Source organism: Tursiops truncatus, chromosome 16, assembly GCF_011762595.2.
Source record: "Tursiops truncatus isolate mTurTru1 chromosome 16, mTurTru1.mat.Y, whole genome shotgun sequence".
NCBI lineage: Eukaryota > Metazoa > Chordata > Mammalia > Artiodactyla > Delphinidae > Tursiops > Tursiops truncatus.
The window spans coordinates 76,379,498-76,402,487 of NC_047049.1; the positions used below are offsets into that span (position 1 = coordinate 76,379,498).

The 22,990-nt window shown below is 41.0% G+C and overlaps 1 protein-coding gene across 3 annotated transcripts in view; it reads right to left on the reverse strand.

The window, feature by feature from the left end:
• Positions 1-8,759: 8,759 nt before the first annotated feature.
• Positions 8,760-22,990, reverse strand: part of ACTN2 (actinin alpha 2) — a 78,958-nt gene continuing 64,727 nt past the window's right edge. For 2 of the 3 annotated variants that reach the window (XM_073793638.1, XM_073793637.1), the window contains 7 exons: positions 20,963-21,145; positions 18,235-18,369; positions 17,138-17,317; positions 16,209-16,355; positions 14,192-14,257; positions 13,125-13,283; positions 8,762-10,946 (listed from right to left, as the gene is read on the reverse strand). In XM_073793638.1, the coding sequence (XP_073649739.1) occupies positions 10,788-10,946; positions 13,125-13,283; positions 14,192-14,257; positions 16,209-16,355; positions 17,138-17,317; positions 18,235-18,369; positions 20,963-21,145 (1,029 nt within the window). In that variant the 3' untranslated portion in view covers positions 8,762-10,787. Of the gene's footprint in view, positions 10,947-13,124; positions 13,284-14,191; positions 14,258-16,208; positions 16,356-17,137; positions 17,318-18,234; positions 18,370-20,962; positions 21,146-22,990 lie in introns of all 3 variants that reach the window. The other variant, XM_033841775.2, reaches the window with a different exon arrangement.

Genomic DNA, 22,990 nt, shown 5'->3' on the forward strand with positions numbered 1-22,990 from the left:
TGAATTCCTACTACAAAAACTCACACAACTTAAAAGTTCCAGGAATACTCGTGTGGGTTGAATTGTGTCCTCCCAGGAAGATATGTTGAGGTTAGTCCTAAACTCCGGTACTTTAGAATGTGAATAAATTTGGATATAGGGTGGTGGTTGATGTAATTAACATGAAATCATACAGGAGCAGAGTGGCATCCTTATAGGAAAAGGAGAGAGATGCACAAGAAGAAAACAGTCATGTGACAGTGAAGGCAGATGTTGGTGTGATGCAGCTACAAACTGTGAAGTAAAATTCATAGTTTATGGCCAGACAAGAAAAATTTAAACATACAAAATTCTTCTCTGCCCTTTGGCCTCCTCTCTCCCGTCACTGTGCATTGTGTCTACATTATGCATGGACCAAACCTTCCACATCAGCAGGATGCTGCTCAACCATAAAGAGCAACATTCTCCCAGCACCAAGACAACTCCTTAAAAGATAACATTCCTTCCTGAGCTTGTAAGGGGTCACATGACCCACCACCTTGTACTTGCAGATCTGGATTATGTAAACTGTCAATAATAGGTCATTTGATGTACAGCCCTCTGTCTCAAACAACTTAGGTAACAGTGCCTTTACTTCTAACGGGCGGTACAGTTCTCAGGGCTTTCCGAGATGCTTTTCCCCGGTTATAATCCTCAAATTTGGCTCAAATAAAAATTTCTGTTTCTTTCTTAGATCGACTAATCAATTTTTCGTCGAGAAAACCAAGGAATGCTGAGGATTGCCAGCAAACATCAGAAGCTGGAAGAGACAAGGAAGGATTCTCCCCTGTAGGTAATTGTAAGAATTATTTTAAAACTTTCTCAGAAAATGCAATGTGTTCTGTTTTTTGTTTTTTTCTTCTTTGACTTGGATTTTTTGGTTTCGGGGGGGGGGGGTGTTGTTCTTATTGTTTGTGAGGGGTTGGTTTTTTAATTTGTTTTGGTTTTTTTCTATTTTTTTTTCTCTTGGTTTTGCCTAAGAGTAGTCAAGTATTTTTGTTTAATAGACAGGAATCTGGTACTTAAGATGTTGAATTGAGAGCTAAATTGATAATTGCTAATCTATCTGACTTATAAATGAGGTATAAGGAGGGGAGAGTGCTCTGACAAACACTTTTTAAAGTTCTATCTTTGAATCCTGGAAATTTGTGTCCTAAACATGGAGGGAAATCAGAAATAATTTTTATTTTTTTTATTTTTTTTAACCTACACTTCATTTAATATGGGTGCTATTTTATTGTTTTATATTTATTTATTTTTGCTGCATTTGGTCTTCGTTCCTGTGCGTGGGCTCTCTCTAGCTGTGGTGAGCAGGGGTACTCTTCGTTGCGGTGCCCAGGCTTCTCACTGTGGTGGCTTCTGTTGTGGAGCACGGGCTCTAGGCGTGCGGGCTTCAGTAGTCGTGGTGCACGGGCTTAGTTGCTCCACAGCATGTGGGATCTTCCCGGACCAGGGCTCAAACCCATGTCCCCTGCATTGGCAGGCGGATTCTTAACCACTGCACCACGAGGGAAGTCCCAGAAATAATTTTTAAATTGAAAAGAGTACATGAAGAACGAATTCTTTTCTCATAACCAAAAAGGAAACTGGTTAAAGTTCAATGCGATCTAAACTAATCTCAAGTTCAGCAACCTAAACCAGTTAGTATTTTGCTTTGGTTTTCTTTTAAAATTTCAATATACAGGTGATTTAAAAGAATTAAGTGAACTAGCCAGTATTGTTTTCTGGCTCAGACTGGAAGGTGAAGTGCAATTAAGATAATCAAGTTTTGAGGAATTCCCTGGCAGTCCAGTGGTTAAGACTTGGTGCTTTCACTGCCTTGGCCGGGGTTCAGTCCCTGACCAGGGAACTAAGGTCCTGCAAGTTGCGTGGCGTGGCAAAAAAAAAAAAAAAAAAGATAATCAAGTTGAAACCTAGAAATTCTGTGGTTTGGGGGACATCATCAAACTCATTAAAAGATAAGAGTTCTTGTTATACTGGCTTTTAAAGATCTAATTGTTGAAATCCTATGAATTGTTGGGGCATTTATTTATTTCACAAATATTTATTGACAATGCTATGTGCCAGGCATTGAAGCTAAAATAATGAGACGAAACAGATCCAGGTCCTGCAGCCTAGAGGGTATGACAAATGATAATCAAATATATCATTATAAAACAAGATTAGTGCCACGGAGGAGGATCTTTATAAGCTAGTTTCTGTTATCATCCTTGTTTACTGATGAGAAAACCAAAGTAAAGAGACGTTCGTTGGCTGGCCAGAGTGCAAGAGTGTAACAGTGTTTACAATTCATTGATCACAGCCAGGTACAGATTTCTTTGTTCCTTCCCCACCCCCACTGCTTCACTTAACTAATCAAGAAGAAAAAGGAAAAAAAAGAAGAGAGAGAGAAGTTAAACAACTTGCCCAAGGTCACGCTTCTAAGAGGTGGTACAGTTGGGCCTCAATCCCAGGAAAACTCGTTTCAGCATTCCTCTTCTTTATCTGTAAGCCAGTACTTGCCCTTGAATAGCTGATGAAAGAGCCCTCTCTGCAGAAAAGTGGACACATGGAATTGCTTGCAATTTCCATTGTTACTCAGATTCCCTGGCCTTAATTTACAGAATAACACGAGTTTATAAAATGTTGCCACGTCGTTAGAATTAAACAAATGCTATCTTCATTCATGAAACCATGGAATTTTAAATATACTACATTTTCAATGGGAGATATTCCTACTTGGCTTTTGGGAACAGATAAAACTTTAATGTTTAAAGGGTTCATGTTTAAAGGTCACCAAACATCATCCCCAGAGTGTTAGTACAAGACATTCCTGAGCTCTGGTAGGCCAGGTGCCTTGCCTGCTCTTTTGCCTTGCTTACTTAAGTCTTTGATTCAGTTTAAGAAAGTCTTATTTTAGTACAGACTTTTTCTGGTTTGGTCCTAGCTATAGCTACAGAAACATTTAATACCTGGCACATGGTGGCATGTGAGGAAATAATGTTTGCAAGAATAAATTACGGGAGAAATATTGCAGTCATCATTTTCTGGACATTATTAAATGAACACCGCTAGCTCAGCTTTCATAGCAGACGCTTTACTGGCAGAAAGAGAGATTTTTGTTTTATTTTGTCTTCACCAGGATGTAATTTGAAAGCTATAATCATTCTCTAAGATTGGAAATATGATTCCATATTTAGCCGATGGTAAGATAAATCTCACTAAGGTTAACATTAAATAAAGCAAAATAATCCCCAGGTCAAGTGTAATTTGGTTAAAGGTATTAATCCTAGTGAAGAAACACCTGTCTGTCAGCAAATGTGGGGTTTGGGGCCGAGTACTGGTTAGGATTGGAAGCATAGACTAGGGAACTCGGGAATGCTCACCTGGTTGCTGGGATCTTTAACCCTGTTCCTGCGATGAAAGTGCAGCTGGTATCTATAATGGAGATTGCATACCTCAGGTTGTCCTGGTTTGATAGCACTAGTCTTCAAAGCCATTCAACTGTTGCCTGGGTCTTTTTAGAAAGCTAGTCTTTCTCTGGTGACAGACAACCATGTTGGTATTGCTCTTCACATTTAAAGTGGAAAAATACTATACCTGGTGTATGATTAAGAATAGCTACGTAAAAAAAAAAAAAAGAATAGCCACGTATAAGTATCATGTACTTATAAAACGATGTGAGGTAGCTTTTACACTTGGCTAGCCAGTTGGTATTAAGAACCTTAATATAAACGTTATTATAAAACTATCAATTTGGATGTTGCACAGAAATGAACTATGGCCTGAAAACATTAAAATTATGTATTTTTCTTCAAGTAAATATTTAATCACCAATTATTCTTTCATTCTATTTGTCAATCATTAAGGTATATTGCAGGATTAGTTCTGCAGTGTGTTCCATCTTGGAATTTTTGTTATTAGGAATTAAATTAACTTCAAAGAAACTGAAGCCTATGGCCTTGTTCAGATTATCAAAATGTATAATTAATACTGACAGCAGAACTTCAGAAAATTCAATAAAACAAGTGCCAATTAAATACCTGAAGTGGATAAGAACCAGGTCAGGTGCCTTGGGGAATATAAAGATGTTCAAGATAAGATTCCTTCCCCAAAGACACTTCAAGACAAATTATGAATGAATAAGACAAAGCAGATCATAATAAATGGAATAACGGAAATACAAATGAAAAGCTACTGACTCGGGAAAAGGAAGTAAAGTTCATTCAAAATATGAAGAACTGAGAAAGATTCATGGAAGGAGGTGAGTTTGGACTACAAAAAATGGTGCTATGGGCTGAATGTTTGTGTTCAAATTCATATGTTGAAATCCTAATGCCCAATGTGATGGTATTAGGAGATAGGGCTTTGGGAAGTGGCTAGGTCATGAGGGTGGAACCCTCAGGAATGGAATTTGGGGTCTTATAGGAGAGGCCCAGCAGGGCTCCCTTGTCCCTTCTGCTGTGTGAGGATATAAAGGGAAGTCTGCAACCAAGAACAGGGTTCTCACCTGACCATGCTGACACCATGATCTTGAACTTCTCAGCCTCCAGAACTGTGAGAAATATCTGTTGTTAATAAGCTACCTAGCCCATGGTATTTTGTTAGAGCAGCCCAAACGGACTAAGACAAATGGGTAGGAAGGAAAAGGCTATTACTTGGCTGCAAGTAATTTTTTGAAGGGCACATAGATAACAGACGTTCTAAACTCTGCCATATGTAAAATGTCTTTCTACTGTTCATTTACATGCACAACTAACTGGCTGCCTATGAAATTCTTGATACACAACCTTTTCCCCTCGAAGCTGATTGCTGCATTGTCTTTTTTTTTAACAGCTTTATTGAAATATAATTCACATATCATGCAGTTCACCTATTTAAGGCATATAATTAAGTGGATTTTGGTGGTATTGGTATAGCTTTTTGAGGAACAGACTGTTTTCCATAGTAGCTGCAGCATTTTACGTTTCTACCAGCAATATACAAGGGTTCTAATTTCTCTGTATCCTTGCCAACACTTGTTATTTTTCATTTTATTGTTAATAGCCATCCTAATAGGAGTAAAATGGTATCTCATTGTGGTTTTGATTTGCATTTCCCTAATGATTAGGGACGTTAAACAACTTTTCATGTGTTTATTGGCCATTTGTATATCTTCTTTGGAAAAATATCTCCTTAAATTCTTTGCCCACTTTTGAATTGGGTTGTTTATTTTTTGTTGTTGTATTGTGGAAATTATTTGTGTATTCTGGATATTAATCCCTTATCAGATACATGATTTGTGAATATTTTCTCCCATTCTGTGGGTTATCTTCTCACTGTCTTGATAGTGTACTTTAATGCATAAAAGCCTTTAATTTTGTTGAAGTCCAGTTTATTTTTTTTATTACTTGTGCTTTTGGTGTCATATCTAAGTCATTGCTAAATCCAGTGTGATGAAAATTTTCCCCTGTATTTTCTTCTAAGATTTTTAGAGTTTTAGCTACTAAGTTTAGGTCTTTGATCCATTTTTAGTTAATTTTTGTGCAGGGTATAACATAAAAGTCCGAATTTATTCTTTTGCATGTGGAATCCAAATTTTCCCAGCACTATTTGTTGAAAGGACTATCTTTTCCACATTGAATTATTCCTCAGTTCTCTATTCCATTGGCCTATATGTCTGTTCTTGTGCCAGTACCACACTGTTTAGCTTTGTAGTAAGTTTTGAAATCAGAAAGTGTGTGTCCTTCAACTTTGTGCTTTTTTTCTCTCTTTTAAGATAGTTTTGGCTATTTGGGGTTCTTTGAGAGTTCATATAAATTTTAGGGTGACTCTTTCTGTTTCTGTAAAAAAAAAAATGCCATTCGAATTTTGATATGGATTGCATTGAATCTATAGATTGCCTTGGGTAATACTGACATCACACAATATTCCAGGACATGAGCACGAGATTTATTTGGTCTTCCTTAATTTCTTTTAGCAATGTTTTATAGTTTTCAGTGTGCAAGTCTTTCACCTCCTTGGTTAAATCTATTCCTAAGTATTTTATTCTTTTTAATGAAGTTGTAAATGGAATTATTTCATAAATTCCATTTCAGATTGTTAATTGCAAGTGTGTAGAAATACAACATCAACACCTCAAAATCAGTTGTATCTGCAACCTTGCTGAATTCATTTATTTGTTCTAACAATGTTTTTGTGGATTCATTAGGATTTTCTACATCCAAAATCATATCATCTGTAGCACAGAGATAATTTCACTTTCTTTCCAATTTGAATGTCTTTTATTTCTTTTCCTTGCCTAATTGTTCTGGCTACAACTTCCAATTCTTTGTTTAATAGAAGTGGTGAAAGAAGGAACCCTTGTCTTGTTCTTGATCTTAAAGGAAAAGCTTTCAGTCTTTTTTTTTTTTTTGCAGTGTGTGGGCCTCTCACTGTTGTGGCCTCTCCCATTGTGGAGCACAGGCTCCAGATGCGCAGGCTCAGCGGCCATGGCTCATGGGCCCAGCCGCTCCGCAGCATGTGGGATCTTCCCGGACCGGGGCACGAACCCATGTCCCCTGCATCGGCAGGTGGACTCTCAACCACTACGCCACCAGGGAAGCCCTCAGTCTTTCAATGTTGAGTATAATATTAGCTATGTGTTTTTCGTTTCATACGGCCTTTATCACATTGAGGAAGTTTCCTTCTATTCCTAGTTTATTGAATGTTTTTATCATGCAGAGGTGTTGCATATTATCATATTCTTTTTCTGGGTAATTTCAAATGTCTTATCTTCAAGTTTGCTGATCCTTTCCTCTGTTGGCTCAAATCTTCTACTAAATCCCTCTAGTGAGTTTTTCAATTCAGTTATTGTGCTTTTCAACACTAGAATTTCAGTGTGGTTCTTTTTGATCATTTCTATATCTTTATTGATACCCTCCTTTTATTCATACACCATTTTCCTGATTTCCTTTAGTTCCTCTGTCCATGGTTTCCTTTATCCCTTTGAACATATTTAAGATAGTTGATTAAATGTCTTTGATTAATAATTCTAATATCTGAATTACTCAGGGATGATTGCTGTCCAATTCTTAATTCCAATGAATGGATCATACTTTCCTGTTTCTTAGTATGTTTTGTAATTTTTTTGTTGAGAACTGAACATTCTGAGTATAATGTTTTGGTAATTCTGGAAATCTAATTCTCCAACTCCACAGGGATTCCTAGTTTTTGCTTGTTGAGGTCTAGAGCCAAGTGAATTTTCCAAACTAATTTTGCAAAGTTTGTATTCCTTATTAGATACGATCACTGAAGTTTCTCTTCCATTGTTTCTGCAGTCAGTCTTTGACCTTACAAAGATTTCCTTAAATGTCTGGCTCCCACAAGGGGAAAAATAGATCCTGTTTCTTTAAATCCCCTCCTTGCTGGGAAGTATTTCCTTAAAAGTCCGGTGTCCAATGAGATTATAGAATTGAAGTTCTTTATCCCCAGTAGACTGCAAGTTCTTTTTTTTTTTTAATTTATTTTATTTATCTTTGGCTGCGTTGGGTCTTCGTTGCTGTGTGCCGGCTTTCTCTAGTTGCAGCAAGCGGGGGCTACTCTTCATTGTGGTTCACAGGCTTCTCCTTGCGGTGGCTTCTTTTGTTGCGGAGCACGGGCTCTAGGCGCGTGGGCTTCAGTACTTGTGGCACGTGGGCTAAGTAGTTGTGGCTCATGGGCTCTAGAGCACAGGCTCAGTAGTTGTGGTGCACGGGCTTAGTTGCTCCATGGCATGTGGGATCTTCCTGGCCCAGGGATCTAACCCGTGTCCCCTGCATTGGCAGGCGGATTCTTAACCACTGCGCCACCAGGGAAGCCCAGACTGCAAGTTCTTTAAAGACAGGGACCATGCCTTATTTATCTTTGGATCCCCACTCTTTATCACAGTGCCTGCATACAGCAGGAGCTCAATAAGTCTTTGTTGAATAAATGACAATGTCTCAACTCTTAAGCTTCTTTTTTTTTTTTTAGCAAGGGACATGTGGCCTCAGTCAGTGCTTGCACCTGCTTTATGCCAGTGCCCACCACTGGCCAAAGCTTGTCTGTCTTTTTCTGCCCCAGGGCTTAGGTCCCCAGAAATTTCCCAGGGACCGTGGCCCCTGGGTGAGGGCTGTCTGCAGGGCAGCTCACTGGCAGAATAGACTTGATGGATACTCCTGAGCTTGCTGTCAGCTTTCTCAAGGTTGATCTCGGCCAGATAAGAGGAGGCCTGGCTGGTACATGAAGGAGGTGCTTGATGAAAATGTTTGATAGGGGGACTGGTCTGACAGTGAGCGGTGTGCAGGTGGAGTGCCCAGGAGAGAGGCAAAGACCAACACCCACCTTCCACCCCCATAGAGAGCTGAGGTGGTTTTACGACAGAATATTCTTTCATGCATGGTAATAACAAGCATTCCAAGATCCACAGAAGAAAACGAAGACATGATTTTAAGGAGGCTGTTGCAATAGTCCAAATAGGAGATAAGGGCGTGGCCTAAGGCAGAGGCAGAAGAACAGAGACACCTCAGATGGGTTTTCTGATCCTAATCAGAATACCTACTGGGGACTCTGAAGTGATCTCCTGGGTAAAAATGTCTTCCTAATCCATTTAGTTTCCTAATCCATTTATCACTCACCTCTAACTGAGTCAAACCTTAATTCCTCATCTCAAATTTACCCTTTACCCTACAAGCCAGTCTCTAATAATTTAAGGAAGGCAAATACTAAACCAAATGAGAGTTTTTAATGATGATGGAAATTTTACATGAGAAAAGTCTGTGGTTAACCAAAGAAGCTGGTTATTCTTTGAAATAATAAAAAACAGGGATTCCTTTTCTTTTACAAATTAAGTTTAATAATTCAGCTTCAGAAATAAAAATAACTTCTAAAATGAGAGTATAAACATGTTAAGTGTTTTCAGAGTTTATTTCCTTTTTTCATTTATTAGCAGACAGTATTGATCCATTCTCTTGCCTGAATGTTGTAAAGAAATTAAAGTTTTAGGTAGATGAACTACCTATACCCATTCTAAAACACCACAAATCCCCTTAGTAGCCTCAAAGGCAGAACAACTTCCCATTTTTTCCTTAATGTTTATGGCTGGAATATAGCACCTGCTTGAAGTAAAATAAGGAGTCACAGTTCATCTAAATGACACCCCAAAAGTGTTTGGCACTGAACTCAAGGACTTAGATATTTCAGGAATTTGTAAACTATCAACTACTTAATAAAATGAAGCAAATTAAATGAAATTTATAAAGGCTGAAGGTTCTAAGAGGGCCAACTGTGTAAAGGTATTAAGTTACCAGATAGTCATGAATGGAAAATATCACATTTCCAACTACTGGTGGAAATCTACAAAAATCTGAGGAAACAAACTGTAGGTAACACATTACTGCTTTTCTAGTGACACTTTAATTGCTGTTTACAACTGTTTTTGTTTATAATTCATGTCCTGATCATTAAGGACTCAGATATAAAAAGAATGCCTGCTTTATTCTCTACAAGCTGTCAACAAGATGTAAAAACAGGGGAGGTACAGCATACGGTAGCACAAGCAGGAAAATGAACGAACACTGACAGATCTAGCTGATGGTGGGAGCCACTGGCATCTTCTGCAATGGGGCTTCCACGCAGACAGAGCCAGACTCAGGATGTGTTAGGATGCATCATCCAATCACAGCGGGAACATGCTCTGAGTGCTGGCAGAAACATCTAGGAACTCCTACTACACGAAATGAATTCACCTGAAGTATGTAAAGGTTCCACAGTGAAAGAACTTACCTCTACTGTTGTTGAGAACTAGTCCTTTCGTACTAACTCTTCCCTTCCAATGCCTTCTCTTCACCATATCATAAAACTCAAGGTATAAAGGAGAAGTTCTGCCTGGAGAGCTTATAAAGGTACCAGTTTTTGACTTGTCCCCGTTATGAACTACTATCAACACCTGTTTGTTTAAAAACAGAGCACTTATGTACGGTCATCTCTTGAGAACCTAACATACTAACAAGCTCTAGACAAAGTACAGAAACCTGGAATCAATAAATAATCCTAAAAAACTCATTTTACCTAGTGATTCCATCTTCTTCCCCAGCAATTAAACTGACTTCCATGTTTCCTGAGGTCCCTACTTTGGAGGATGAGTAAGGCATTGAAACCCACTAATTAGACTACATAGTCCTAAATAATGAAGAGCTGACTATAATTTCTAACTAAAATGTTTTAAGTACTAAAGATCTTTTGGGTAGTCTGTTTCTATTCCCTGGAAGTTCCATCTCACAATATTAAATTCAGCTAAAGAGGTGACAGTACCATTTATCTTAAACATAGCTAATCTTTGGATAAGCAAGAAAGTAAAACACGGGTATCCCAAATATTTTCCCCTAGGGATAACCATATAAGCATATTATATATATGAAGAATATTTTTTAAAGTATCAAACATTTACTATTATTTTTCTGCTCTTGAATCTTGGGTATTTTGGAATTTTCCCATTTTGTACATTTCTTCTGTCCCTGGGTCTTCCTAATTTCACACTACTCAAGTAATTTGCTTTGCTTTATCAAAGAAACCAACAAAACCCCTGATATTTCATTGCATTTGGCTAGAATCTCAGAAATAAACTTATTTGTTAAGTACGCTATGTCATCTACTGGAAAAACCTCAGCCATATTACATTGCTGGCAATAACTGAGCTGCAAAAAAAGTTTTCTCTCTCTTAACTGAATAAAGCTTGTCAAAGTTTCCAAGAAACAAACTATAACGAGCTTTTATTGCGTCCTGCTGGGACCAGCGATTACAGAACCCCGGCCTCACAGATCGCTCTCCCCATACAGCGCGGAGGAGAAGGCGGCGTAATCCAGGGCGCCAGGCACGCTTCCTGGGCCCGAGTAGGCGGGCATCCTCTTGATGCAGTACTGGGCCTGGTCAGGAGGCAGTTCTCGGCGCAGCTCCTCCGCCAGGATGTATGGCTGGAAAAAAAATACACGTGTGTTTGCAAAATCAACTGCAGAAAACACAGGAACATAAATGGTTTAAATACACTGCTTGCATTTGTGTAATTTTAAAAAAGGACTAACTGAATCACTTTGCTGTACACCTGAAATTAATACAACATTGTTAATCAACTATACTCCAATATGAAATAAAAATTAAAGGAAATAAATTAAAAATAAAAAGGACTAAAGGCTGGGTGTCTAATGTGCACGGTACTGGACAACCAACAAAAGGCTGAGTTTTACTTGTAATTCATCATCTAGCCAGCAGGAAATTTAATATACTCCATGAAGGCAAAGGGAGCAGTACATCAGTACTTCTTGAACTGAGCCATAATGCAAGTGAAAAATACTATGAGGTAAATTTCATACCAGAAAGATTAAGGGTAGGCTGGTTTACATCATATGCTGATGAAAACGCAGGATTATTTAATTTGAAATTATCAATGTGGTTGTTTTTTTTAAATAATGTGATGTGCGCTTTTAGAAAATGGAGTCACTTTCCTACACAGTTTATTAAAAGCTAGCAGCATGTTACCACTGGAGAAAAGCTCTTTCTAAAACAAAACAAAACTGACATTGAACAATGGAGTCTTTTTTTTTTTTTTTTTTCTTTTTCATGTCAAATGTCCAAGAGGAAATAGGGTAATTCTCATAAAACAGATCGGCTGGGCTTCCCTGGTGGCGCAGTGGTTGAGAGTCCGCCTGCCGATGCAGGGGATACAGGTTTGTGCCCCGGTCCGGGAGGATCCCACATGCCGTGGAGCGGCTGGGCCCGTGAGCCATGGCCGCTTTGCCTGCGCGTCCGGAGCCTGTGCTCCGCAACGGGAGAGGCCACAACAGTGAGAGGCCCGCGTACCCCCAAAAAAAAAAAAAAAAAAAGAATCCGCCTGCCAACTAGCCCTGGTCCGGGAAGATCCCACATGCTGTGGAGCAACTAAGCCTGTGCACCACAACTACTGAGCCTGCGCTCTACAGCCCACGAGCCACAACTACTGAGCTCGTGTATGACAAATACTGAAGCCTGCCCGCCTAGAGCCTGTGGTCCACAACAAGAGAAGCCAAGAGTAGCCCCCGCTCACTGCAGCTAGAGAAAGCCCACACACAGCAACGAAGACCCAACACAGCCAAAAGTAAATAAATAAGTAAATTTATTTAAAAAAAAAAAAAGATTGGCTGGTCAAGATATATAGCAAATATCATATTGTAATTTATAGTAGGGTTTTTTGGGGGGTTAAATAAGCCTTGGTTTATTATCTCCTACATCAGTTGGACTTCCTCCCCTCCACCCCATCCCCATGATAAAGGATTCATTTTAAAACAAACGTAATTATTTTAAACAGTTTATCTTGTCTGATAAGGGTTTTTTAAGGTAATAAACATGCCCATGTTGATGCGTTTCTTTTTTTTTTGGCTGTACTGCACAGCATGTGGGATCTTAGTTCCCTAACCAGGGATCAAACCCACGCCCCGTGCATTGGAAAGTAGAGTCTTAACCAGTAGACTGCAGGGCAAGTCCCATGCTGATGTGTTTTAGAATCCTAACTTCCTTTCCCTCTCAGCTAGAACACAGGGTAAAGGAATCATAGCCCAAATTGAGTTTATACATACTGAGATGTTTTTATATTGTTTTGGGAAAGAGATTTGAAAATTCTGTATTTGCAATTAAATTTCTACTTAATTTCTAGGCTTCAGATAATGAAAAAGTAGCCAATTTTTTAAATGAATGAATGGCTCTATTTAACTTTGCTCCAGGGGCGGGGCACAGTGTCAGGGTCATTGGTCCTTGAGAGAAGGTTCTCAGTTTTATAACATCTGAATTGCATTGTTCCTTCTTTCAGAGTCATATCTACCAACCCAGAATGTGAAGTAGGGTCGAACCAGAAAAACACACAAAAAAACTGCAAAATACATACTCTCGGTTCCTTCTATAAAACTCCCCATAAGGACAAGCACAAATGCCAGGACAGAATGTCTGTGTTTAACCTGTTCTGGGGGCATCACTGTTATATTTACGTGATTTCTGAATTCAGTGCTGTCGTGATACAAAATGCAATACATCAAAATGGTTATTATTTGCAATGCTGTTTCCTTTTTGATTAGAATGAAGCAGTGGGCTGTCACAAAAGCAGAAGAAAACATGTCCATGCAGACCTTGTCGGAAGCCAGGATTCGGAAGGAGGCGATGACCTGCTCGGCGGTGTCGGTGTCGGCCGTCTCTCTGGTCATGAAGTCAATGAAGGATTGGAAGGTGACGGTGCCCTGCCCGTTGGGATCCACCAGGGTCATGATGCGGGCAAACTCAGCTTCACCCTGAGGCAAGGTTGCAAAGAAACATTTACTTCAACCGACAACTCTCAGCAGTGCCGTTCTCCTGCTTTTACCTGTTGGCATGCAAGTTCCTTTCTGCTTGAAAACTTACATAGTCCCTGCACTTCCCTTCCACTTTTGGAACAGATTCCCCTTATGGGTGACTTAAGTTTACTGCCGTCAAATGATTTTTAAACGTTGCTGTAGCATCAACCCAGAAGCTCCTGAATGTCAGAATTCCTTCCTCTCTCTAACCCATGTTGCCGTTGGGACTTAATATAGTTATGGAAGAGGAATTCAAAGAGGGTTAGGCCTTTTCTCAGACTACAGTTGAGAAGAATAATACTGCAAAAGAGAAGGCAGGTCAGAAAAGGGTTCTCATGATGCTTATTTGACAGTTCTGAGAGGAATCAAAGCAGCTCATGTTCAACATTACACATCAGCAGGTAATAGAGAAGTGAGGGTATAAGGGCACACTCACAGCCCACAGGGAAATGTAAGATTTCTTAGCTGATTTTTACTAAAAACTTTTTATCTTCTAAAATACTAGAGGAAAAATACTTTAAAATCAGCAAGAAAAGACACTGAAGTGTATACTCTCAATGGGTGAATTGTATGGTATGTGAATTATCTCTCACTTAAAGCCGTTTAAAAATCATCAGGAAAGTTTATGTTCTCTTCCTTCACTAGGAAAAAACCAGCTGACCGATGACTGAATGAAAATATATGTTCTGGCTCTGTGAAGTTATTTTTATATGGTACCAGGCAAACCTTCAAAAATGTTACCCTAGACAATGTAAGTCAACGAACCCCAAATGAGCTGCCATAGTTTAAGGCAGTTGTCTCCTATAATACAAATCTAAGCTCAATAGAATATCACATGGTAGTAAAATTTTCAACTTCTGTCTTACCAAGTCATAACCCATGGAGATCAGGCAGGCTCTGAAATCCTCATGATCCATCAGGCCATTCTTCCTCTGCCGACAAATACAAAGAACAAAGAAGTTGAGGGCTTCCCTGGTGGAGCAGTGGTTAAGAATCCGCCTGCCAATGCAGGGGACACAGGTTCGAGCCCTGGGCAGGGAAGATCCCACATGCCGCGGAGCAACTAAGCCCGTGCGCCACAACTACTGACCCTATGCTCCAGAGCCCACGAGCCACAACTACTGAAGCCCACATGCCCAGAGCCCGTGCTCTGCAACAAGAGAAGCCACCGCAGTGAGAAGCTTGTGCACTGCAATGAAGAGTAGACCCCGCTCGCCAGAACTAGAGAAAGCCCGCACGCAGCAACAAAGACCCAAAGCAGCCAAATAAATAAATTATATAAATAAATAAATAAATAAAAAGAAGTTGAGAGTTAGAGGCAAAATAAAAAACTCTACTTGACCAGGGAACAAAATCCAACACAAGAAGGGACACTTTGAGATTTGCCAAATAATTTGTAAATGTCATCACTGACTTAGAGGAAGGACAGACCTGACACAGGGATGTTAGAAAATAATTTCTTAAAAAGGAAAAAGGAGGAAAGGAGGGTAAACAGCAGTCAAGAATGAAAGGAGACCACACATTCAAGAAAGCAGGAGGGACTACCCAGTGCCAGTGAAAATGACCTCGTCAGGAGCTGCCCACTGCCACCCACCGATGGCCGAACACACTCTAAGTGTTCTGAGAAATCCTCACGCTCTCGTGGCCCCAGGCAGTCCTCACTTGTAAAATTCCCCCAAAGATTAAAACATGGCTAGGACTCACACTGGAAAGTTACCCCGCAGCTACTCTCAGGCCCATGTCCCTCCAAGACACAAAAATCCTTAATTTAAACTATTAAACTTGGCAGGTTCTGCATTGTCTGCCTTTGAACTTTTGTTGCAGAAGACAGTCTCGTTATCCTAGATTCAAATAAATTTGGGCTTTTTTTCCTATGAGGTGGCCCAAACGATTGAGGGCTGTCTTCGCATAAGCCCGGGTGGATGTGTGTAGGGACGATGATCAATTATTTCCCTCCACAGGAGGAAAATGACTCAACCTGAAGGAAGTCAGGTCAGTGTTACAGCATGTTTTGTACAGTACAGTTGTGCTGAAGCCAAGCTAACTTTAATGTCCAACTCTGTGTATAATTCTTTATTTATGCCTCAGCTCCCTGATCAGAAGTCTACTTTCTGAACTCTTTGATAGGCCTGAATATGGCTGGTCTAGAGCAGAGGCATTTTAAGAACCATTTAACTGATATCTGTAAACCATAAACAGGGTCCCAAGCAAAGTAATGAAATATACTTACTTTGTTACGGATCTTTTAAGGAATGGAATGTGGCCTTAGGAGTCACTTTTAACTAGATGATAAGCAAACTGGGCATTTTCTTGTGAAGAACTGGTTTTACTCAATTGTATTCGAATCAAAATACTAGATAATATTTTAAGAGCTGCACTTAACTTTTTATATGATCACCATTTTGTTGGTGCATTTTCCTTCAACATTCCATGAATCAATTTTGTTAATTAAAAAAGAAACTTAAATTTTATGGCAAAAGAGTAGGCTAATTTTCATCAGGTGCTTCACCTAAATAGTTAATTAGGAAAAGTTCATTACAGCTTTGTATTTAAGTATTTAGAAAATGTCCTAAATCCCCAAACCACATTTTGGTAAGGGTACACTTTCACTTAGAACAAATCTAGTGTTGATCCCAACTGCAAAGGCATTCGTTAAGTGCTCTGTATAAAACAGCCCACAAACCCAGACTTTGTGTCACCTTCAGCGACATCAGAGCTTAGCACACTTCATTTCGGAGCCTCTTTTCCTTTGGCCTTAATCGTCCTGTTTCCCCATAACCTTTAAGGACATTAAAACTTAAAATAATAGCATGAATATTATTTCAAATACATCTTTTGATGTCCCCAGTGGTGCCTTTCAAATAACTAGAGGGAGTGAGGTACCCTGTCGAAGTGGTTGAAGGAGGCTCTGAACTCATTCATCTGCTCCTGGGTGATGCCCTTCGCATCTCTCATCAGGATCTGGGTCTCCACTTCGTTGATGGTCCTGGCAATGGTCGTCAGCAGCAGCTCCCAGCCCACACGAATGTGCTACCGAGGGAAACATCAAACGATCAGCTCCAGGTCCTCCCAGCAGGTCAATCTTGCCTCCTCATTTTCATTTTTTTTTTTTTACACCTTTATTAGAGTATAATTGCTTTACAATGGTGTGTTAGTTTCTGCTTTATAACAAAGTGAATCAGTTATACATATACATATGTTCCCATATCTCTTCCCTCTTGCGTCTCCCTCCCTCCCACCCTCCCTATCCCACCCCTCCAGGCGGTCACAAAGCACCGAGCTGAGTCAACCCAAAGGGAGATAAGTAGGGCTTCCCTATGCTTTTTTTTTTTAAAATTCTACTTTTCCACTTTTTTCGAGATTCTATAGTGGGAAATACTCAGAAGTGAGACCAGGGTTCTAGCAGTGACAACTGGCACTGTGAAGATAAAATATACAATGTACAGTGTATTATCTGTCGTTAGCGTTTACCAAATAGCAGGACGGGCCCTGGATTATACCCGCTGGCCAATTTGCAAGATCAAATTGGGTCAAACTGGCCAAAACGTAATAGTCCAATTTCGGTTCATTGTTGTGATAATGATGATGATAAAGTTGTTGAGGATGGTGATGATAATTAACAACTATGTAGCGCTTGATCTAGTTCACAAAGCTTTTTCACGTACAGTAACAGGAAAGGTTTAATGATCCCTTTCATATTTATAGAACAAAACAGGAACAGATGGAGACCAATGTGGGAGGAAAACACCCTGAGAAGGTGAAGTGGTCACAACCAGAAACCAGAGCACCGCAGGCCTGTGCAGTGGCTGTACCTCCATGGTGTAATTAGTGTGCTTGTTGTCGAAGACCAGGGCCTCCTGGATGAGCTGATGGTCACCTTCCAGCTTGTCGATGTTGTTCTTGTAGTTGATGATGTTGTGCTCGTACTGCTTCAGCTGATTCATCTGGTCCTCCAGGGCTCCCGTGATCTGGATGGAGCTCCGGGCAATCTCCTGGTGGAGGCATGAACAGGAGAAGAAAACAAGGTGAGCCGGCCTTTCAGGTTACTACGGGGGCCTTCCTGCTTCTGCTTCCAATGCCACGCCGGCATCAGGCGGCAGCTAGAGACACTTGCTTTTTCAGATAAAGTGGGAAACAGGATAGTACTGCAGCATGAAGCAAGCTCTATTTCTAGTCTGTCTAGAGAATGGGGAAAAAAACAAAACAAACCCACCAAGATCCATAAAAGCAAAGCAAGACGGGTAAGAAAGAAGCCATTTAGGCCTCTTCCAGTGAACACAGAAGCCTCCCCAGGCTGGAGCTGCCTCTTCTGCAGGAGGCCAGGGGATGGTCTGCACGAATGCAGCTGCCAGGGAGATTTCAGACCACTGGATGCTTCACCACCGGTCAAAAGAATTTCCTAGATTTTTAGATGTCCTCCTCTTAAGAAAAAAGTTAACATTTTATCACCAAAAGGGAGGCTGGGAGAAGAATAAATAGGCCAATAAATGTCTCTTGGCTGTTCTTGGTGATAAAATGAACCCAGCAATCAGTGTCATTCAAAGATTACTTTTCCCTGAATGTCCTGAAAATGCCAAGTATTTGTGACTCATTAGGGACGGACGGTTTAAAACTCTAGGTCCTGCAGAGGCTGAAAACTGAGGAAGAGCCCCGTCACCATTCTTAAGGACAGGATGAATGGATGGCAGCAAGAACAGCCTCAACTTTGGTGCACAGGTGCCCTCCCTGCCCCCCGCCCTGCACTGACGCTCATGGGCACCCAGGCTGCAAGAGCTCAGGGGCCATCAAGAGTAAGGCCCACGGAGACCTGGATGGTGCTCTCACGGCACTGAGTGGAGACAGGTCGTCGTGTCAGCTCAGGGACCGATTTGGAGGCTGTGACAGGCTCCCTCTGAAGGTCACTACCCACCTCCATCTTGTTCTGGATCCAGGGCCCAATGGCATTGGCCTGTGCAGCGAACTGGCGCCGCAGACGCTCGTTGGCATGCTGGCGGGCCAGCTCCTCCTGCAGCGACTGGTCCCGGATGGGCACGAGCTGCTTCACCTGCCAGGGTTCAAGGGCAACAGGGGTTAGAGGCCAGCTGTGGTCTAGGAGGAGGGACCAAGATCGGTGGTGGTGGCTGAAGGGCAGGGGTGGGAGCAGAGAGAGAGGGAGGGAGAGTAGTGGGGAGGGGAGGAGAGGTAGGGAGGGGAAGGGGAGTGGGGTCCCTACTTTAGGGACTAAAGGAAGAGCTCAGTCTAGCCTCGACTGCCACCCAGTGCCTCCACTGCCTGCTGAAAGACTGGCTAAGTCTGCAAGAGGGACACTGACTGTTCCTCTAGCCAGGGGCTCTTGGCCTGCAGTACTAACCCTACAAGGAGCTGGGTCCAGGGTGCAGAGAATTTGTGAACTTGAATGAAGGAAAAGTGGCATCCTTATTTTCACCACCCCTAATGGAAAATGAGCATTTCCTTTGATTATGAATGCGGGCACCAAATCCACTGTGACTTTACCACAATAGAAATCACAGACATTCTCATATATATCAGTTACTGCCTGCCTCTCAAAATATCATATACACTCATCACTACTCACAATTATTAGACCTGCTATTAGATCACGGTTTAAAATGTGGTAGTAAAGAAGTACATACATTACTATATCCCAACTTTAAATATATATATATATATATATATATATATATATATATATATCCTTTCATTAAAATTTATTTTTTATCCAAGTACCATTGATTTACAGTGTTATGTTAATTTCAGGTGTACAGCAAAGTGATTCAGTTACACAAATATATATAAAATATATTTTACTAACTTTTTTTTTTTTTTTTTCTTTTGCAGTACACAGGCCTCTCACTGTTGTGGCCTCTCCCGTTGCGGAGCACAGGCTCCGGACGCACAGGCTCGGTGGCCATGGCTCACGGGCCCAGCCGTTCCACGGCATGTGGGATCTTCCCGGACCGGGGCGCAAACCCGTGTCCCCTGCATCGGCAGGCAGACTCTCAACCACTGCGCCACCAGGGAAGCCCTTTAATAACTATTTTTAATGTAATTTATTTTCTTTGTAACCTTAAGTATTTTTTATGAATTTACACATATTATTATCAGAAGGGATCCATGGGCTTCCCTGACTACCAAGTGATCCAAGACACAAAAAAAGTTGAGAACCCCTGCCAGTTTCAGGAGTTCAGTCCTATATGATGTTGGACCACAGGAAAGTATCCTACCCTGCCTACATCTTTTCCATTCCATTTGTACCCTGTGATTTACACTTTAATGCTATGTCTCAGTTCTTTTTGAATCTGCAGACAAAAGAGCTACTTCAAGAAGGCTTTTCTGTGTGTTGGCAAAACTGCTGCTAAAGACATTATTATTCAATGTACCTTTTACAAAACTCCCTCTGGCAAATTTTGCTTTATAACTTAGTGACAAGAGAAAAGTTTGTCTCACTTTAAGAAATGACACATTTCCCTGTTTTTTTTCAAGGAAACTACTTAGCTCAACACGTTTCCCTCTTCACTCCGGCTGTCAGAAGAACAGAGCTAATTTTAAGGTCAAACACAATAACTAATTATGGTCTCTCAGATGAACACTCTCTTTCCCATACCTGTTTTTTTTTTTCTCTTTGCATCGTTTATAACTAAACGACTGCTGAACGTGTGTTTTTATAGCAAGCCACCTCAAATGCACGCGGTGGATTTCTTAAAGACTAAGTAGTAGCATACTAAGATGATCGTGCCTCAATTTAAACAAGAAAATAAATCTTTCTTAAGAATGAGACAAAAAGGCTCAAATGATCCCATTGGACTATAATTAAGTCTGTACGGTTTCCCCAAATATAAGAGGCAGCAAATTAGCAGGAAGTCCTTTGGTTCCCCAGATACAGTTTTCTAAGTAATTTTCCTGCATTTAAAATTCACACACAGTTGGGACATGTCTATCCCATATTCTAAAAATTCTTTAACGAAGTACTAGCGGCAAGCTGATACCATCAAATTTTCAGTTGGGGTTTTAAAAATAGTTTCCTTTATGGTATTAGCATCATAACCTGTACTGAGTTTGCCAACATTGATAAGGTTTTCCTTAAGGACAATCATTTCTACTTTCTTTCCTTACAAATCACAGAAGCTGCTGAATGGATTTAAGAGTATAACATATTTCATCTGTTAAAAACAAGCCCAAAATAGAGTCGAGTGCTAAATCCCACTCCACCAGACCAAGATTTAACTTAATTACAGTTTCCACTCTCCCAGAAACGGAATCTTAGTCAATCAGTCATCTGGGTAGACCCCTTCCCTCCCCTAAAGGAAAGTAACTCTGCAATAACCAATCTGCCTTTTTTTGGCCAGATAACTTCCCTGTTCCTACTCCCTTCTGCCTATAAAAGCCTTTCATTTTGTTCAGCTCCTTGGAGTCCCTTTCTGCCAGCTAGACTGGATGCTGCCCAATTCGAATCGATTTTTGCTCAAACACTTAAAATTGTTACTATGCCTCAGTTTCCCTTTTAACATGTCTATGAAGACAACCCTGATCGTGAGGCAATGTCACGCAGTCACTCTAACTCCCCCAGGGCTTCACCTCTTCCCTCCACCTCGGCTTCGAGAACGTTAGCCTCGCCCCCTCCCCCCTCAGTCGCCCACCTTGTCCCACTTGGACCGGATCTCGTCCACGGTGACAGTGCTATAGGGGTTGCTCGAGCTGATCCTGATGCTGTAGCTCTGGATCACCTTCTCCACCTCGTTCTGGATGGCCAGGATGGACTGCCGCTCGCTGTCGGCCTCGGGCAGTGTGGCCTTGAACTGCTCGTGGGCGGTGATCAAGCTCTAAGCCAGAGACAGAGAGGAGAAAACCCGACTTACTTCAGTGTGAATTTTACAGGCTTGCTGTTCCCTTCAGCATGCGTATAAATGACTTTATAACTGCGGGAATCTCCAGTGGAAGACAAATTCTGGATGTCTTTAGAAAAGCTACCTGGTGCACAAAAGCCAAGTTCCTCGAAAGGGGTAAAAAAGATCTCCTGATGACTCCTTGGTGGCTATTAATCCAAAGTCTTCAAAAAATAATTGTTTTCTTTTTAAAAAACTATGTTTGATTTCATCTTATATGATCCCCAGCTATTGTTTAGGTCTTACTCGCCACTGACATACAGAACTTAAATTAGGGCTTCCCTGGTGGGGCAGTGGTTAAGAATCTGCCTGCCAATGCAGGGGATACGGGTTCGAGCCCTGGTCCGGGAAGATCCCACATGCTGCGGAGCAACTAAGCCCGTGCGCCACAACTACTGAGCCTGTGCTCTAGAGCCCGTGAGCCACAACTACTGAGCCTGCGTGCCACAACTACTGAAGCCTGTACACCTAGAGGCTGTGCTCCGCAACAAGAGAAGCCACCGCAATGAGAAGCCCGTGCACCACAACAAAGAACAGCCCCCGCTTGCTGCAACTAGAGAAAGCCCGCGCACAGCAACGAAGACCCAACGCGGCCAAAAATAAAAATAAAAAAAAAATAAATGTGTGGCTGTGTCCCAGTAACACTTAAAAAAAAAGAATTTAAATTAGCTGCCCTTTCTAATGACCAAGTTTACCTATAGCCCAAGAAAAGAACCTTTTCACATTTGCTGCCTTTATACCTAAAGATCACCAGGAAGTACATCCCTTTCTCCAAAAGAAAAGGCCACAGAAACCAACTCCTTCCCCTCAGGCTTTATAAAACCTCCACTTAACAACCCTATACCCTTGGACCCTAAAGTATAAGACAGCAGCCCTTTATACTCAGCTGTAGGAAGGTGCCACGTGGACCACCTTCCAGGGCGAAGCTAACACTCAGTTCAGGTGCTACAACAGATCAGCTGCTAGCACACCTTTCACTAAACAGAGAAACTACTTCATGCATCAAGTATGGCTTCCAAGGCATACTTAGACATCTCACTTTTTCCAAAAATAAATGGTTTTAGGTTGCCAACCTCTGCTTAAGAGTCTATGCAAGAAACACCATCACAGCCTCTTTCAGAAGACAAAGGCAATGTTCAACAAATTTCTTGCCTCTTACACCCCGCTGCAAACCCTTCTAGAATGGTCCTTGGCAGGAGATATGGGTTCAAATCCCAACCTTCAGTATTTCCTTTACATCTGGATTCTTTTCGATGACCTATCTATTTTACAGAAAAAAGAGAATCTAAAAGTATTTTCTCTATATTCCATTATACGTCAAATTCAGTATACAATGGTCTCTAATATATTGGGTCCTGGCTATTGGAGAGGAACGCTCCTCCCTAACTCGATCACTTAGAGGTCTTATTTACAATCTGAAGCTCCAGCAAAAATCAAAAGCAGAACATTTCGGATGGTGGGAAGCAGAGGGTACTGATTGGTGGCTTCTTATGCTTTATGATCCGGCAAAACCCTATAGATCTTAACGAGGGGTAATATGCAAACATTTGCAAAGTAGTTAACTCAGCAGCCAGTAAACTCATAACTTGCTGTGACTAACCCCAAGAGCATATGTCTGTCTTGCTCGTATGATTCCACATTCCATTTTAAAGAACAGAGCCTTTTAGATGTAGTCACCACTATCTGGCTGATGTTAATTTAGTTGCATTAAAGAGTGGTATACACATTTTTAAGCTAAAGGCCAAAGGGTAATATGGGTTTTCTAACCACATTTTTTTTTTA